A 17,380-nucleotide genomic window follows, 5' to 3' on the forward strand; every position below is an offset into this window, starting at 1 on the left:
CAAAAAAAAAAAGAATTAAACATAAAAGCATAAAGACGGTTAGTTAAAACCACGATTTCGATTCATCTTCTCAACCTTGCAATGAAGCAATGGGAAAAGACGAAGCAATGATGTTCTAAATTATCCTTCTCATATGAGTTGTAAGAGGAGAAGGGCTAATGCTAATTGTGAAACACCTCAGAAAACTCCAAAGTGTGACGGATCAAAATTTTAGAAGCCTTTCGCATGAGACCCGAGACCGAACTGTCAACGGTTTGGTACTCCAAAGCGGAGAACATTCTTCGCTCCAATCCATGAGCTTTCCCAAAAACAGAACCTCACACACCAAAAAAACAAATGATGCAAGCTCCCTCTAACCAAGTTCATTATTCAAAGTTAGCAGTATAGAGCAAGATAGAACCATTCACCACCACATCATAAGTCATGGTGGTGAATGGTTTTATATCATTACTATGAACATGTCAAAAATAAAGTAATTACTCATAATTTGACATTTTCCACCGATAATTAGATATACTAGATTGAACACTTTCAACAAAAAATGATTAATTAAAATCCGCTTACCAGTTTGCGAAGAAATGTTTTAGTAGAACACAAAAACGTGCATGTATACCTTTTTGATCCATTTGTTATAGACGTAAAGAATGCCAGAAAAAGAACATTTTTCTTTCTTTTTGCACAAAATAGAGAGCAAATATCAAAATAAAAAACCTTTAATTTTATCTTTCGCAAATGCTAGCTTTTCTCCAAAATAGTTATCATACCAAATACAAAATGCAATGAAAAAGAAAATTTCTTAAAGTGGATTCTTTTCGATATCTTTCTCTCTAATCCATACGTTCGACCATTTATAACTTTCTCTTTGTTATCAGAATTTTAACCTACAGTATTTTGTTTGGATATCACTTTTTCTTTTCTCGTCTTTCTTTCTAGTCTATTATTCATCCTTTTTCGTCTTTCAGATATTCAGATAGATAGTGATTAGCCAAAGATATACCTCCTGAGCTGTTGTCAAATAGGAGCAACACCAAACCCGCACGAGAGCCCATGTTATATGGGGTATCTATCCCGAATTATAAAATTTAAACTTAAAATATAAATATACTAACAGTTTAATATTAATTAGATTATACAAGAAAAAAAAAGTTAAAACATAAAATTTGACTCATCTATTATAAACTTATATAGTTATTTCAACACATGAGATGGCCAAATTGGAGTAATAACTAGTGGGTTTAGTGGAGTTTTAGTTTTCCTTTCTCCAAAATTGGTTTAGCTAGTGGAGCTCGTAGAAACAATAACATTAATAATAAAAGGAAGGATTCTACTATTAACAATTAACTCGCACTAATCTAAAAGGAGGGTTGAATTTAGAATTAAAATCACATCAGTAATAATATTTCTCTCCATCTTTTTGTGTCTAACTTCTCTCTTCAATTTCTATTTCTAATTATGCAAAGATATGAGAAGTTGAAGCAATAAATAGTGGATTTAGTAAACCTAGTGGAAACAATATTCCTACCATTTGGACTGCTTCGAAAAATCAATCGGACTGACACTTGAGAAATCATAAGTGATTGATCTTCGTTTGTAAAAAATTTCCTGATTTTTGCGTTCAATTTCCAACCAATTTAAAACTGGACCAAGATATGTGTGTAGATTTCATGTCCGTCACAATAGTTGTTCCAAATAAAAAAAACAGCACTACCAAACTTGATGTGATGAGTCCAGTAAAAGGAGCTTATACACGACTTAAAGACCATATGAAAGAAGTTCAAATTTATATCATATATGTAGATTCAGTGCCTTAAAAGTAAGGACTCGTGGGCACTCATGAGCATATAGGATTCCAATACTGATATAACCCTCCTACAAAAACTAATGCTAACATTATAAACATTAAATGATTTTTATTGGCTATTTTGGTATATGCATGGTAGTTTCCATATTATTTGGCATGGCCTTGTTTCAGTGTTGGCGTCAAAACATAAGTGAACTGGTGTGCCTAAGACTTGAGGTCTTAGACGAAATGTTAAATGTGTAATCTCTTTTTCTTTTTGCTACGGTTTATTTTAAAAAATTCATGATCTTTTAATGATTTTTTTATGGTTATCATTAGAAAGCAGTATTCTCTAATAAGTAGGTGATCAATTTTGTCCAACAATGACACGTTTTTTCAAATGGCTATTAGCCTTGTTATTGTTACAACGAATCGAGTATGTGTGCTTTTTTCAAAGCAAAACAAATATAACATGATTTTTATATGAAATATATTAAAAATGAATAAGATTTTATCGGATAAATGAAATTTTTTACACAAGATAAAAAAAAAACATTAACTCGTAATTTCATTAATATGGTTAAATATCATTAATATCAACTTTTACGAGTAGTATTCTAAAACCACAAGTGAAGAGTGATCCCAACAATCGCCGAGTAAGTCCCCGTGACCATAAGAACTAAACCCATCACAATAATCACCACCAAAACCACACTCTCAAACTCCAGACATCTCCTATATCCCTTACTGATCTTTAAATAAATTACACATGGAAACACTATCGAAGTACAACTACTCAAAAGTGCGCCTATAAGTGACATTACATATCCAAACAATGGCACAACAAGTGCAACCAATATTGTTCCTAAAACCAGCCCCGTTCCAGTCAACATCCGGAGGCTTCTCCTTTTATAGTTTGCTTGGATCAATCGTGTATTGATTGCTTCCATGATCGGGGAAAGAATTAATGCGTATTTGGTTAGCGGACTCACGATTGTAGTAGATATTGCTATCACCGCGCTGATATTATGAGTTGGAAGGTTTAAAGTGATTTGTGATTGCACCTCTTCTCCATACATAAGATATCCAAAGATTGCCACCACAGCATAGATTATTGATGATAAAGCAAAGCTTATGGAAAGAATCTGCATGTATACTCAAAAAGAAAACAAAAACCGGTTTAAAATGATTGAAGAAATTTATATAAATTAACAAATCTTGTTAGCTGAAAATGTTTTGATAAATTAAGTACCTTAGAGAAATGTTTTTTGTTCTTCATAGAATTGTAGATGGTTGGGAAGACATGATGTGCAGTGTAGCAAACAAGATACAAACTAACTGCGGTAGGAATTCCTGACCACTTGACCAGAACACCTTTGTTCTTAAATCCCACACCGTCAATAGCGCCGATCCAAAGAATAGACATTACTTGTATACAAGAAACTAGGATCCCACCGGCCGAAATATACGAGAGAAAATCTTGTGTTTCCAACCACATTGTTGGAACAACGATCAAAGAAGCAATAACGATAAACAAGTGCTTCGAATCCCGGCATGTGGGAACATGTGATACATATTGTCAGCTTCTAATATCAAGATTGCCGTTGCGACAAAATACAACTCGATGTATATGAAGAAAGAGACTAATAACCGACCTTTCTTCCCAAACGCTTTGTTCGCTAGATCAGGGTAACTACGAACCATAGGGTCGAGTTTGAGGCAACGTTGGAGAAGCAAACCGGTGTACCAAGTTGTTACACCAATTAGAAAGAAAAACAGAATGCTAATCCATCCACTTGAGGAAAGTGCATAAGGAATAGCCAATATTCCAACACCTAACACATATATACCATCAAAATAGCAATCTATTAGTTTTTCTTATAACAAAACTAATACTAAGGCTAATTACGAGTGATAATCGACTATAGTTATATATGAAACTATATGTATCTTAGAAAGTTATACCTGACAAAGAATTCAATGTGTTGAAACAAGCGTGAACAGAGGAAATGCTAACATCACCGTCGTTGCCGCCGGAAAATTCCATCTTAAATGTTTTGTTTTGTTAAATAAAAAAAAGACTAGAGTTTTTGAGGAACTTACTTACACATCATGACTTGTGTTGGTGTCAGTGAGAGTGAGTGTATGTATATATGGACCAAGTAGATAAACCGGAAATTGGTTTTTGAACCGGTTTAAATGTGAAACCCGTTTGGATTTTTGTTTTGTTTTTTTATCTCATCTTCTTCTTCAGAAAAACACAAGATAACAGAATTGCCACCAAAGCTCCATTTTTATCCCCACACAGAAGAAGCTTGGGGAATGAGAAGATAAGAGCTCTCAAAATTCCCCGAATTTCGAATATGATTGTAACACTAAACCCTAAGATTCTCCATTTCTCCAAAATCCATCCTTTTTCTCGACCTTCTTCGTATCTCTGTAGAACTCGAAATGTGTCTCTGATAACCAATTGCAAGCTTCAGAAGCCTCAAGATGGTAATCAGAGAAGTAGTAGTAACAGAAATCTCACGAAGACCATTTCACTTTCCGATTCAGCACCGCCGGTTACGGAGGAGACCGGCGATGGAATTGTTAAGGGAGGTGGTAATGGTGGAGGAGGAGGAGGAGACGGAAGAGGAGGATTAGGGTTTTTGAAGATTTTACCAAGAAAGGTTTTGTCAGTTTTGTCGAATTTGCCACTTGCTATTACAGAAATGTTCACCATTGCTGCTCTCATGGCTCTTGGTAAGTGTTAGGGTTTTTGTAGATTTGAATTGGTTTGTTGCATTAGAGTTGAGAAAATGATTAAAGTTTCATCTTTTTAGGGACTGTGATTGAACAAGGTGAAACCCCTGATTTCTATTTCCAAAAGTATCCAGAGGATAATCCTGTACTAGGGTTCTTCACTTGGAGATGGATTTCCACACTTGGATTGGATCATATGTACTCTGCTCCTATTTTTCTTGGGATGTTGGTTCTTTTAGCAGCTTCACTTATGGCCTGTACTTATACTACTCAGATACCTTTGGTTAAGGTTGCAAGAAGGTTTGTTTTAGTTCCTTTGTTCGTTTTGTAACTCCTTCTTTCTACTGAAGAGCACTAAGGGAACTTTGGCAAATTGCAGATGGAGTTTTATGAAGTCAGATGAGGCAATTAAAAAGCAGGAGTTTGCAGATACTCTTCCTAGAGCTTCCATTCAAGACTTGGGAATGATTTTGATGGGTGATGGATTTGAGGTTAGGATTAGTTTTCTACTTTTCAAGTTCTTTTATATGTGTCTGTGAGGTTTGTCTTGGTCTAGTGATAGTAATTTTTCAGTTTGTTTGTTCTGCAGGTGTTTATGAAGGGTCCTTCATTGTATGCTTTTAAAGGTTTGGCTGGTCGATTTGCACCTATTGGAGTACATATAGCAATGCTTCTGATTATGGTGGGTGGAACTCTTAGTGCTACCGGGAGCTTTAGAGGCTCGGTCACAGTTCCTCAAGGACTAAATTTTGTCATGGGAGATGTCTTAGCACCAATTGGGTTTTTCTCAATTCCAACAGATGCTTTTAATACCGAAGTTCATGTTAATCGATTCACCATGGATTATTATGACAGTGGAGAAGTGAGTCTTTTGTTTTGCTTCCCTGTTCTCTCATTTTGTCTTCATGATTGCAATGTCTTGTGATTAAATAGAGTTCTGTTTGATTTATCTTGTTTTGATTTGGTGTAGGTCTCACAGTTTCACTCTGATCTTTCACTACGTGACCTTAATGGGAAAGAGGTTTTGAGAAAAACAATTAGCGTTAATGATCCCTTGAGATATGGTGGGGTCACCGTATACCAGACAGATTGGAGTTTCTCAGCCTTGCAGGTGACAAAGGATGGTGAAGGACCATTCAACTTGGCTATGGCACCAATTAAGATCAATGGAGACAAGAAATTATATGGGACCTTCTTACCTGTTGGTGATACTAATGCTCCCAATGTCAAAGGAATGTAAGAACCCTCTTACCTTTGACGAACCTTTCTTTTTGATTAAGCCAAAGGAGCGTATAACAGATGAAACAGTTTCTTAGATTCTTGGCATAGAGATACATTTTGGTGTCTTGTATTGGCCTTAACGTTGCTCCAGTTGAGTTTTTTTCAGATCTATGCTAGCTCGGGATCTACAATCCATTGTTGTGTACGATTTGGACGGAAAATTCGCTGGAATAAGGAGACCAAGCTCGAAGCTTCCCATTGAGATCAATGGTATGAAGATTGTTATTGAAGATGCAATTGGAAGCACTGGCCTTGAGTTAAAGGTAAAAAGACTTTATAAAATGTCACAGGGCACAAAAAAAGGAAGAGTTATCCTAGTTTGTAATATTATATGACATCTTTGTTCTTGGCCTTGTTTCTCAGACTGACCCAGGAGTACCAGTGGTCTATGCTGGTTTTGGTGCTCTAATGCTCACAACCTGTATCAGTTACTTATCTCATTCACAGGTAAAAGTAACTCTCAAAATCGATATCCGATCAAAAAGTCTTGTTTTATACCAATGTGTCCCATTGGCATTTTGCTCTACTAGATTTTTGTCTTTCATCATCTAACTCTTTTCTTTTTTTTGATATTCAATCTCTTATGTTCTGTATGAAGATATGGGCACTACAAAACGGAACAGCATTGGTCGTAGGGGGAAAAACAAACAGAGCCAAGAACCAATTCCCTGATGACATGAATCGTTTGCTCGATCAAGTTCCGGAGTTAATCAAGAAGAATACTTCAGTTGTCTCTGAGCAATCTTGATTAGCTCTTCGACTCTGATACATTTCAAACCAATATAGTTGTACAGAATTATGGAACAGGTATAGTTTTGGAGAACACATACACACTCTACATGTTGCTAATCATATGGGAAGAGAGAGTCAGAGAGGAGCTATAAAAACTGAAACTTCAAATTGATTTGTATGGAAGTTTTGTTTGAAGAGTCTTAGCTTCCTTGTTTGTCAAGTTATTTGATCTGTATCTGTAACTTCAGTTTCCTATGTTTTTAGTCGTAGTTCAAAATTTAGAAGAAAAAATAATAATAATTTGCCGACAAAATTAATAAAATAATGCCAAACCGACGACAAAATCAAGATTCTTGTCTGTTGTCCCAAATTGCTCATCAAATTCAAGATCCTGTAAAATCAGTAGCAACCATGGAGAAGCCAAAGTTCAAGACTGTCCAAGAGGTGGTTGCAGCCGGTCAAGGACTACCGGAGAGATATCTCCATGCACCAACCGGCGAAGGCGAAAGTCAACCACTTAACGGTGCGGTGCCGGAGATGGATATTCCGGCCATCGATCTCAGTCTTCTCTTCTCTTCCTCTGTAGACGGTCAAGAAGAGATGAAGAAACTTCACTCAGCACTCTCTACATGGGGCGTTGTTCAGGTTTGACTATCTTGGTTAGTGATGATCAGATTCATGATTTAAACTCTGTACAAGTTCTTATTGAAGTAAGCAGGTGATGAATCATGGAATTACTGAAGCTTTTCTTGACAAGATTTACAAGCTAACCAAGCAGTTCTTTGCGCTTCCGACCGAAGAGAAACACAAGTGTGCTAGAGAGACAGGTAATATCCAAGGATATGGTAACGATATGATTCTGTCTGATAATCAAGTTCTTGATTGGATCGACCGTTTGTTTCTCACTACTTACCCTGAAGATAAGCGTCAACTTAAATTCTGGCCTCAAGTCCCTGTCGGATTCAGGTAAGAAAGTGACACCACATTGGTTCATTATTGACTGTGGTGGTGATTTTGACTATAGTTTTTTTATTCAGCGAGACGTTAGATGAATACACAATGAAGCAACGGGTATTGATTGAGAAATTCTTTAAGGCTATGGCTAGATCATTGGAATTGGAAGAGAATTGTTTTCTAGAAATGTATGGAGAAAATGCTGTAATGAATTCAAGATTCAACTTCTTTCCTCCATGTCCAAGGCCAGACAAGGTTATTGGGATTAAACCGCATGCTGATGGTTCAGCTATCACTCTTCTCTTACCCGACAAAGATGTCGAAGGGCTTCAGTTTCTTAAAGATGGGAAGTGGTATAAAGCTCCAATAGTTCCTGATACAATTCTTATCACTTTAGGTGATCAAATGGAGGTACATCAATCCTGTAGAGATATATGCATATGATTTTCAAAGATTGATTGGTGTAGGTTTGACATAATCTCTTGTGTGTTTAGATAATGAGTAATGGGATATATAAGAGCCCGGTTCATCGAGTGGTGACCAACAGAGAGAAGGAAAGGATATCTGTGGCAACGTTTTGTGTACCGGGTCTAGACAAAGAGATTCACCCTGCAGATGGGCTTGTGACTGAGGCAAGACCAAGATTGTATAAAACAGTTACCAAGTATGTGGATCTCCACTACAAGTACTATCAACAGGGTCGAAGAACTATTGAAGCTGCATTAATCTGATTATACTTCTTTAAGTCTCCTTCTTCAAGTCTCATTTTTTTTTCCAAAGAAAACTGGCCAATCTTTTCAAGTAACATTTCAACAATAAAGAGTCTCTAAACCCTTAAGTAACCTTTCAACAATAAAGAGAGTCTAAACTCTAAACCCTTAAGTAACATTTCCAGTATCAATTGCTATTTGAGACCCCTTAAACCCAAAACTTAAATATATTTCATATTCAATTCCGCTTGACTCCTAAACTAACTCGTGGGACGATTTGCTTTTTTGAAAGTAGAGATTTTCAAATTTTAATGATTATGTATTATATATAAAATTTTGCAAATTGTATCAATTTATAAGACATTTATATTTTAAAGTTTATAATTGTTATTAAGTTATTGTTATACCAATAGACAATTTTTGTTTTGTACCCTTATCTAAATTAGTATGATTCGATATGTCTAATATTGGTGGTGTGAAAAATAATAAAATGAGTAGTATTTAATCCGTATTGAAGCCGTGACTTAATGATATTTAATTTTTTTTATTTATATTGATTCAAAAGTTCCGCCATATAACCCCGCTCGGCAATATAATATATCTCGTGTTATTTGTTTATATATTCGAATGTTCATAATATTATAAACTGTTTATTGATTTTAAATATATCAATGATAATATTTTTACAAAATAAAAGTTAAAAATTTTAAATTTAATATTTCCGGTAAAATTAAACAGTTTAACTAGAAACCAAAATTATAATATCTATGAATCATTGCCTAAACATTTTAGCCGATATGGTACGTTAATCACAAACTTTTTATTAATTAGGTAATATATGTCCCTTTTTAATGCACAAAAATTATAAGATTTTTCTTAACTTTATGAATTATATGATGATTCAAAATAGTAAAAAAAAAATCAAACAAAGCTGATAAAAAAATCTTAATTTTAAATCTTAACCAAATCTTCTAAATATGGATTTTGTACAAAAAACGCTTAAAGTTATATTTTTTTGCAAATTTACTTTCCACCTCAAAAAATGCAGAATAATCATGTGAAATCAAAAATATTACGCAATATAGCATTTCTAATATATTGTAAGCGTTTTCACGATCACATACATTTGATTTTTAAAATTTTAAAGCTATAGAGAAATTCCTCTTCTCGAGGCTTTCGATTTGATATATTATTTATCAAAATTTAAAAAATTAACAATAGTGAAAAAGGCATTTCACTATTACTTATTAGGACTACATGGAGTAATAATGATTAATTGTTTAAAAATAAAAGCAAAACCGTTGTTGTCGGTGGAATGGATTTTGGGATGAAAGGTTATAAAGGTTACTGCAATTGTCATGTGGAGCTATGTGACTTCTACTCTATCAAAGGCATGTTAATGATAGCTTGTAAAACAGAGAAAATGACGAAAATAGCGGTTACCGCAATTGTCATGTGGAGCTATGTGACTTCTACTCGATTAATATGGACTATTGTTGAGTAATGTATGTTTTGTTACTAAAGCTACGGTAAAGAGATTCAAGAAACTAAGCAGAAGAATCGGAAGTTAATTACAATCTAAAGGAGTAGTGAATTAAGTGCTTTTTGCTTTTGCTTAAATCCTGGAGAATCTAGAGTGAATAGGTTTATAAAAGTGTTGTCCTATAGCATGTAAGAAAAATGACTTGTAGGTGTCATAGAGCTATGTTATGCTTTTGTGTTGTGTTTTTGTTATAAACGTGGATAAGAGAAATGAGTGATGTATGTTTTTATGCTCTACTAATGAATAATGTTAAGAAAAGAATTCTCTCTTTCAATTCTAGGTTATAGAAATAACAAAACTCAAAATCACAACAACTATAAATACAAAGAAGATACAAAACAAAAAAGATTCGTATTATTTTTAATGTTATTTAGTTTAGTTTTACTGTAATATTGTTTTTACCGCCCGTTTAATGTTTTTTTGCACACTGCTTTTATTTTAATTGATGGTTTACGGGGTTGAATATAAGTTTGTGAAGGTCTTATAAGCGAGGGCTAAAAAAATAAAAGAAAATAAAAAAATAAAAAAATAAGCGAGCGCGTTAAGTAACAATTAGTTAAGTTGGGCTTTGTGTGAGATTCTTAAAAAGCCCATCTTTACAAAACATGAAACCCTAGAACGAAACATTTCACTCTTCTTCTCTTCCACCATCTCAGATTCCCCGGCGAAGATTTTGTTCACAGTTTCCGGTGATCTTCTCCTGTCCGCCCAAATTTCAGTATATCTTTGAAGTAAAACTTTGTTAATCAGCAAAAAAAATATGAAGCCAGTGATAGGCACAGTGGTATCGAACAAGATGCAAAAATCTGTAGTGGTCGCCGTCGATAGACTCTTCCACAACAAAATCTACAATCGCTACGTCAAACGAACTTCCAAATTCATGGCTCACGACGACAAAGACGCCTGCAACATCGGCGATCGAGTAAATTCTCTCGCATTTCCTTCTTCCCTTTCACTCTAATTTCGTTTGATTCCGTCTTTTAAATCTGAGCCACTTGAATTAGGCTTTGTGATTGAACCTCTGAGGCTAAGAAATTTGAAAATCTGGTTGATGTGTAGGTGAAGTTAGATCCATCAAGGCCTTTGAGCAAGAATAAGCATTGGATTGTTGCAGAAATCATCAAAAAAGCTCGAATTTATTCTCCTAAAGCTGCTGCTGCTGCTGTTTCTGCTTCTGCTTCTGCTTCCTCAGCCTCCACTACTGACTCTTCTGCTCAGTCTCAGATTCCTCCATCATCTACTTCTTAAGGTGATTGATTACTTTAGTCCTTTACGTACATAGATATCTAGTTTCAGCTGATTTTTGGAACTTGATGAGAATTATCCTATTTTATGGATTTTAGTGAGTCTTAAAGTATTGATGTGTGACATTATGCATATTGTTATTAGATACTTGAACGTTATGGAATCGATAGACTTATCGTCCTTTTTCTTCTTACTGCAGTTGTTTTAAGAGAAACGTTGCATAGCGAAGCGAGAAAGTTGCTAGGAGTTGTTACTATGAGCATATTGCATCGAAGCTTTTGGATCATGTCTGTGATATTTGATTTCCTGAGATGATAATGAGTTATATGATGGTACTAGATTATCTGGTGAAAGTAGATGAATAACACATGTTAAGATACTCTGTCTTCTTATGTTATTTTGGCAAATCATCAGTGCATTGCCTTTTAAGCAGAAGTGTGAGATAGTGATGAGTTGTTATTACATTCGTTATTTTGGGTATGGAACAATGAGTGAAAATGTATCTTTGGCTCTACAAGTTGTGACACCAGTATGACAAACTAAAGATCAGTACCAACACCAACATCAGTGCCTTGGTCTTTAACGCCTGAAATTATGAATCTTTTCTTTAGTTAGTTAGATATCTATAAAGTTACAAGGTTTTGAGTTTTTGGAGATAATTTTTTGTTTGCTACCTATCTATTTATGTTTTGTTTTAGATCAGAGAAGGAAGTAACCAGAGATTGAAGAGAGAAGAAGAGAGAGACAAGAACCAAGTCAAGAAAGCTAATGTTGCTGCAAACTGATATCTGTTGCATATTGTTGGAGGGCAGGAGGATTCGTTTGATCGCAGAATATCAACAACACTAGCTGCCGATGACGCTGAAGCCAACGCTAGAACAGACACCACCTGCGAAACCAAAAATTGGTGAATTCGGGTCAAAAACTCTGTTCTTTTTTCTCAGTAAGCATTAGATATATAATAGCGTTACCCAATCACCAATAGAGATAGCGAGAAGGATCCGTGGCTTTTGAAATGGTTGCTGGAGAATAACACAATAGATATCTACCATTGCTAACGTCAGATTCCATGGTATAGCTAAAGACATGATCGTCACCAAGTAGCTGCAGAGTTGTCACTAAGATTATATTAGGGTTGATAATAGAATATAGAATATGGAATTAGGAGTTATTTACCAGAAAGCAGTGAATTGGTAGAAGCGAACACCGATGGTCATGAAGAGAAGAGAGCCAAATGCTAATACCATCTGCCCTAACCTTAAGGAAAGGCTTGCAGTTGTGCCTACAGAGCCAGGAACCTCCACCATCCCCAGCTTTGCTTGTGTGGCACGTAGGTTAGCTGTTGAATCTAAAACTCGATAAAGATGGAAACTTTTGACATGGATCTGCAAAATCTTGTGTAGTTTTCGATTAAATCATAGGGGTTTTCGTTATCTGGTAAGGACAAAACGATCACGATCATGATCATGACGAAGAAGAAGAAGAGAATTAAGAGAGGAATAAAAGAAAGACAAGTTGAGAGTGTTTCTGGTTCGCACGTTGTTTGTGAGTGTTACGAATGGTGGAAAAGAGAAGACTGTTCATGTCGAAAGAGTTGTGGTCTGTATTCATCAGACAAAGCAGAGCAATTGTCGGAGAAAACTGTTTTGCAAAACACTTTTATTCCTTTCTTCTTCAATTCCCGATCTCTCCCCCTTTATATTTATTTTATTTTATTTCAATGCATCTAGCTTCCTCCTGTACGAAAAGTCGATTGCTCTTTAGAAAATCACAAGACAACACTTTAGAAATGTCCAAAACTTACTCGTTTCATTAAAAAGTGTTTTAATTAAAACGCTCCACAAAAGACAAAACTAGTTCTGAGAAGAAAATTTTGCAAATTCAAAAGAATAATGGGCAGAATCTGATCTGCAAATCGGTAGTGAATAGCCGAAGGTAATTTGCTGGAAATTGGAGAACGTTGGTGAGAAGAACATAAACCAAAAACAAATCCCAAAAGTACACCACTATATAACTAAATGTCTCATGATTTCGTAATCTCAGGTCTTAAGAGTAAGAAGGTTGCAAAAACAAACAAGATATCTTCCATTGCTTCATAATGCATCTATCTCACCGCTTCAACGCTGCACGAGATAAAAGACAATAGGCGGCTTAGCAAACTCAAGACATTGACGATCTCAATATGGCTGAGAACAGGGGAACCCATAGCATCGAGGTCACACACATTATATATAATACTTGGATTAATCGACAAAACACATTCTAAGTACACACAATCTTAATCTAAGATGTTCAGAAAAATTTTGAAGGTTTCTTCAAGAAGACTCTCTCTCTCATGACACACAAGAGGAGCAAACAAGCAAAGAAGCTTTCGCCTAAGCATAGTGAATACTTAACAATCCCTAAATCTCCATGGGATACATGAGTATCTAAGATAACTTCATACACAGATATATTCACATATCAATAAGTGAGCCTAAAGACATAAGCTGAAACATATCATGCTTTAATGATTGTGAACACATTCTCATGAACAAGCCTTAAAACTTACTTAAGAACAGACCAGAGAGATCTTAGTATGGCAGAGCAATGAGAAATCTATGTGTAAATAAATCACACACATTATTAAATTGGCTTGAAATTTTTTTAACAAACCTTTCAAAAACACATTCAAAACAACACACAATCTTGATCTAACATGATCATAATACTGAAGATTAACACCAAACCAGCTTTTACTAAGCATATTCAAATCAATACTCAACAATCCCTAAATCTACACATTGGGTATATATAATGCTTCTTCATACACAGATATATATATTTCATATCAATAAGTGAGTCATAAAGGCATAAGCTGAAGCATATCAATGACAAGAATACTCTAATGAACAAGAGTACCAAATTTCCAGTTTCTATACTTTTGATCAAACTCAAGCAAGTACCATAACTCGATCCTAAGAGTATTAAGGATCAAACAGAACTAATTCAAACGAATTTGAAATCGTTATGACTTGATCTATCAAAGCTAAATCATGACAAAGGAAGACAAAATTGATAGAATTCAATAATCAGACCTGAAAATTGAAAGAGTCATTTAGAAATCGATCTTGAGCTCATCTTTGGAATCGGAGAAATAGGAGAGGACGTAGGGAGCAGCACGGATAATGACAACCCAGCTGCCAAAAAGAGCGACATGAGTGCGTAGCTGCTTCAGAGCCTCGGCTTTGTCTGGCTTTCGCATGAACATTCCTGGGAACATGGCTGCGATCTTCTTCTTCCTCTCTGATGTGTGAATGTGATTCTTTAAAGATTCTAAAACCCTAACCCTCGATTGATTTGCCGTCTCGTTTTTCACAATATAAGTGTTTTTAGATGTGGGCCGAGTTTTTAATATGGGCCGTTAACGAAGCCTTTAATATGAATTGGTGATACACGAAGCCTTTTGTCGGCCGAGTAAATACGGAGATGCTTAGCCGAGCAAAGGAAAGACATTTAATTGCTAATTAAAAACAAAAAATGGAATGAGACATAATTAGAGAAAATGTATACATCCCTTTATTATTAGAAAGAAAGTATAAATTGAAATTTTGTCTAATTTGGCTTTAATTTTGGATTTTGTTCTTTGCTATTCAAAATTATTAAGGGTAATTTGGTCTTAACAATCACCTAAGTTTTATATGATCCGATTCAATCTAAACCGTTCAATAAAATTAATTTCCTTCAATCTAAACCGTTCAACAAAAATAAGGAATCTATGTCGTTTTTAAAATAAAAATATGATCACATTTTATCCCTAAAAACATTGTATTCAATCACGAAATCAATAATCAATAATATATAAATCATATATTACGATTCTTCACTAATCACTAGAAATTTATATTTATAAGTTTAAAATATCAAATTTATTCAAATATTTAGTATAAAAACCAAATAAACCGATCGTCTGCGGTAAACCGCGGGTTAAAACCTAGTATAATGTATTTGATCAGGCTATAATAGTTAAAAAATTGTTACTACCAAACAACGAAAGAACACAATGAAGTATTATGTATTATTGTCAAACAAAATGATCTCACACATTCAAGTGCGCTTTTAATTAGTAGAAATTGTTAAAGGCTAAGAAAATCAAAACTAGTTGTGTAGAATAGAAAAATTAAATAAGTTTTTTTTGTTCTTTAAAGAGAGATAATGTAATAGTAATGGTTCACGACTTCACATGATGGAGCAAGACGGTTGTTCCTCTTCGTAATGTGATCTGCCACCATATTGCGATGGTGGTGGTTGCCAACCTCCGTAGCTATTGTAAATGGGTCTTTCATCATACCCATTGGGTCGGGACCATCCGTAGTTAGGCCCATCAGACCAAGGCACCGGATGGCCCATCATCGGCGGTGGATTATACCCATGTGTCACCCGTTGAGAACTTGGATCGCCTTGAGCTGGAGCTGCTGCTGGTTTGGGCTTCTCTGGTTCTTTAGGTTTTTCAGCTTCTTTGGGCTTCTCAGGTTCTTTGGGCTTTTGAGCCACATGTTTGGCCGGATCGATGGTTTCGATGAGCTTAATAGCTCCACGTCCTTTGGAACAGAGTTTGTCCATCACTTTCTCAGGACTGCAGCAAACCACTTTGATTGTGACCGTGTTGGTTTCTTCTTCGAACTTTTGGTCTCTTACTTCTTTTGTTTTCCCAAAAAAATCACATAAAACAAATTATTATTATGAGTTTTTAATTTCAAACCAAAAGAGACGTAAAAGGAGAGAAAGATATAACAATAACATACGAGGTATGCTCGAAAGAGCCTTCTTGACTTTCGAGAAATTCTTTTCGTTACTAAGAGGCTCCGTCTTCAATTTCATCCATGTTACCTAGTTTAATTTCATCATATAATGTTCTCATAGCTTTTAATACAACTTTTGTAACAATTAGTAGTAACGGTTTCAAAGAGAAGCACAAAAAAGAAAAAGAAGAGAGCGTTTATTTACCTTCTCCTTACCCTTCTCGGCCATGGCTTTGAAAAGAAAAATATTTTCAGTGTAATTGCTTGTATATACTAACACTACTATGCAGCTATGCTATATATTTGGAGTTTCACGAGAGGGTTTCCAAGGAAAAAGAAGTTGAATATTGTACAATTTACTTTTCTCTTAGAATGTATAATTTCCATAGCTATTATTCCATATTACATTGTCCTAAAACAATGTAAATTTTCTTTTCTTTTTTTGTTTAAAGTTTTTCCTATCTTGTTTTTTTAGTTGAAATTTCAAATTTCCTTTTGTTAACAAAAAGAAAATATTACCAAAAAACAAATGATGGGGCTTAGTGGGGGTTCTAAAGAGAGAAACAAAGCATAGTTCTATTCTTTTGGAAGAGGACTAAACCCTGCTGTTTTTTTCGGAGCGAGGATTTACGAGTTTTGGCCAAGAACTTTCGGTTTTTTTTTTTTTTTTGAATAGTCCTAGAACTTTCGGTTTTTTAAAAAATAATACTAATGTAATAGAAAAAAAATGGTGTTTCTTCGGAGAAAAATGACAACGGGTGGCAAACCACCTTCGAAGCTATCCCTTGAGCATGTGCACGCCAGTGTACTTAAGTGAGACATTAAGTTCCAAATCAATGCGAACGAGCTGAGAGGAGGAGATCCCATTACGACTGTGTCGACTCAAATTTCTCTTCTTCCATAAGTAATAGATCACTGATTGGAACCACCTTGTGATACAAAACATTATAATCCCATTTGATGTATTTTACAGAGATTAGATGAGAAACCGTGTCTGACCAATGATAGTCGGCTAGAATGTGAATGTGTAAGAACACACAAAACAAAATAAACCTTGGTGGAAAAATTATTATTCAAGCGTTAATCGTGAGAAGAAAATAATATTCTTTCTTAAAGTATTGTGAAAACATAAACTTTTCAAAATCTAAAATATGTTAAATATTTATTTGAATTTACTTTGTAGTTTAACCGTGTAAAAACTTTTTACCTATAAAAAAGAAAAAAAAATAATAGGGATAAGTTTTTTTTATATATACCCATAATAATTAAAACATCGTTCAAATTTGGATATTTTCCTTATAAAAAGTTAAAGAAAAAGCATGTTTTTGTAAATTTAATTCATAGAAAATGTCTGAAATTTTCCATTATTTATAAAGATTATAGATTCGCCGAAAATTAAATTGTTAAGGCTGGGGAAGAATTATTGTTCACGCCAACAATCACGTTATGACATAAGATTCGAAAGTTAGCGTTAAATTTGATGTTTCCACTGTTACCAAGCAAAAAAATAAACATGTCAAACAAAAGAAAATGGACTACAAATTTGATAGAAAAAAATGTGAATAAAATAACTGTAGTCGTTTATTTACTTAGAGTTGTATACATATTG

The 17,380-nt window shown here is 34.7% G+C and overlaps 6 protein-coding genes, 2 long non-coding RNA genes and 1 pseudogene across 10 annotated transcripts; 4 read left to right on the forward strand and 5 right to left on the reverse strand.

The window, feature by feature from the left end:
• Positions 1-78: 78 nt before the first annotated feature.
• On the reverse strand, positions 79-465 carry AT1G07553. Its single transcript, NR_139267.1, has one exon. It is a non-coding gene; the product is annotated as an other RNA (long non-coding RNA).
• Positions 154-427, forward strand: AT1G07557. The gene has a single exon (NR_139268.1). It is a non-coding gene; the product is annotated as an other RNA (long non-coding RNA).
• Positions 466-2,359: 1,894 nt separating the features above from the next.
• AT1G49370 lies at positions 2,360-3,885 on the reverse strand (annotated as a pseudogene). Its single transcript has 3 exons — positions 3,746-3,885; positions 3,033-3,615; positions 2,360-2,925 (listed from the first exon to the last, which is right to left on the reverse strand).
• Positions 3,886-3,992: 107 nt separating this feature from the next.
• AT1G49380 (cytochrome c biogenesis protein family) lies at positions 3,993-6,882 on the forward strand. Its single transcript, NM_103828.3, has 8 exons — positions 3,993-4,525; positions 4,606-4,825; positions 4,905-5,016; positions 5,115-5,387; positions 5,496-5,761; positions 5,913-6,069; positions 6,170-6,253; positions 6,405-6,882. Exons 1-8 carry the CDS (start codon positions 4,144-4,146, stop codon positions 6,552-6,554), a joined length of 1,644 nt encoding a protein of 547 aa, NP_564544.1. The 5' UTR covers positions 3,993-4,143; the 3' UTR covers positions 6,555-6,882.
• A 26-nt stretch (positions 6,883-6,908) lies between these two features.
• Positions 6,909-8,472, forward strand: AT1G49390 (2-oxoglutarate (2OG) and Fe(II)-dependent oxygenase superfamily protein). Of its 2 annotated transcripts, NM_103829.3 has the most exons (4): positions 6,909-7,183; positions 7,257-7,504; positions 7,576-7,903; positions 7,987-8,472. In NM_103829.3, exons 1-4 carry the CDS (start codon positions 6,950-6,952, stop codon positions 8,221-8,223), a joined length of 1,047 nt encoding a protein of 348 aa, NP_175364.1. In that variant the 5' UTR covers positions 6,909-6,949; the 3' UTR covers positions 8,224-8,472. The 2 variants fall into 2 exon arrangements, with proteins under 2 accessions (NP_175364.1, NP_001321634.1); NM_001333381.1 differs by having other exon boundaries at positions 6,909-7,504.
• Positions 8,473-10,317: 1,845 nt separating this feature from the next.
• Positions 10,318-11,552, forward strand: emb1129 (Nucleic acid-binding, OB-fold-like protein). The gene is made up of 3 exons (NM_001333382.1): positions 10,318-10,667; positions 10,805-10,993; positions 11,190-11,552. Exons 1-2 carry the CDS (start codon positions 10,506-10,508, stop codon positions 10,991-10,993), a joined length of 351 nt encoding a protein of 116 aa, NP_001319181.1. The 5' UTR covers positions 10,318-10,505; the 3' UTR covers positions 11,190-11,552.
• A 67-nt stretch (positions 11,553-11,619) lies between these two features.
• Positions 11,620-12,768, reverse strand: AT1G49405 (Uncharacterized protein family (UPF0497)). Its single transcript, NM_148573.2, has 3 exons — positions 12,167-12,768; positions 11,962-12,094; positions 11,620-11,879 (listed from the first exon to the last, which is right to left on the reverse strand). Exons 1-3 carry the CDS (start codon positions 12,295-12,297, stop codon positions 11,685-11,687), a joined length of 459 nt encoding a protein of 152 aa, NP_683414.1. The 5' UTR covers positions 12,298-12,768; the 3' UTR covers positions 11,620-11,684.
• TOM6 (translocase of the outer mitochondrial membrane 6) lies at positions 12,656-14,384 on the reverse strand. Its single transcript, NM_103831.5, has 2 exons — positions 14,068-14,384; positions 12,656-13,113 (listed from the first exon to the last, which is right to left on the reverse strand). The coding sequence occupies exon 1, from the start codon at positions 14,250-14,252 to the stop codon at positions 14,088-14,090; it is 165 nt and encodes a 54-aa protein (NP_564545.1). The 5' UTR covers positions 14,253-14,384; the 3' UTR covers positions 12,656-13,113; positions 14,068-14,087.
• Positions 14,385-15,208: 824 nt separating this feature from the next.
• On the reverse strand, positions 15,209-16,000 carry AT1G49420 (Heavy metal transport/detoxification superfamily protein; the record flags this gene model as incomplete). Its single annotated transcript, NM_103832.2, has 3 exons — positions 15,209-15,669; positions 15,775-15,859; positions 15,977-16,000. 3 exons carry the CDS (start codon positions 15,998-16,000, stop codon positions 15,209-15,211), a joined length of 570 nt encoding a protein of 189 aa, NP_175367.2.
• Positions 16,001-17,380: the final 1,380 nt, after the last annotated feature.

This window comes from Arabidopsis thaliana, assembly GCF_000001735.4.
Source record: "Arabidopsis thaliana chromosome 1 sequence".
Classification (NCBI taxonomy): Eukaryota; Viridiplantae; Streptophyta; class Magnoliopsida; order Brassicales; family Brassicaceae; genus Arabidopsis; species Arabidopsis thaliana.

Coding starts and splice junctions, on each gene's coding strand:
- AT1G49390 (NM_103829.3), top strand. CDS start 6,950: ATGGAGAAGCCAAAGTTCAAGACTGTCCAAGAGGTGGTTGCAGCCGGT. Junction 7,184..7,256: donor CTACATGGGGCGTTGTTCAG/GTTTGACTATCT, acceptor TGAAGTAAGCAG/GTGATGAATCATGGAATTAC. Junction 7,505..7,575: donor CAAGTCCCTGTCGGATTCAG/GTAAGAAAGTGA, acceptor TTTTTTATTCAG/CGAGACGTTAGATGAATACA.
- AT1G49405 (NM_148573.2), bottom strand. CDS start 12,297: ATGGTGGAGGTTCCTGGCTCTGTAGGCACAACTGCAAGCCTTTCCTTA. Junction 12,095..12,166: donor TACCAATTCACTGCTTTCTG/GTAAATAACTCC, acceptor ACAACTCTGCAG/CTACTTGGTGACGATCATGT. Junction 11,880..11,961: donor CTATCTCTATTGGTGATTGG/GTAACGCTATTA, acceptor TTGGTTTCGCAG/GTGGTGTCTGTTCTAGCGTT.
- emb1129 (NM_001333382.1), top strand. CDS start 10,506: ATGAAGCCAGTGATAGGCACAGTGGTATCGAACAAGATGCAAAAATCT. Junction 10,668..10,804: donor CCTGCAACATCGGCGATCGA/GTAAATTCTCTC, acceptor GTTGATGTGTAG/GTGAAGTTAGATCCATCAAG.
- AT1G49380 (NM_103828.3), top strand. CDS start 4,144: ATGATTGTAACACTAAACCCTAAGATTCTCCATTTCTCCAAAATCCAT. Junction 4,526..4,605: donor TGCTGCTCTCATGGCTCTTG/GTAAGTGTTAGG, acceptor TCATCTTTTTAG/GGACTGTGATTGAACAAGGT. Junction 6,254..6,404: donor GTTACTTATCTCATTCACAG/GTAAAAGTAACT, acceptor TTCTGTATGAAG/ATATGGGCACTACAAAACGG.
- TOM6 (NM_103831.5), bottom strand. CDS start 14,252: ATGTTCCCAGGAATGTTCATGCGAAAGCCAGACAAAGCCGAGGCTCTG.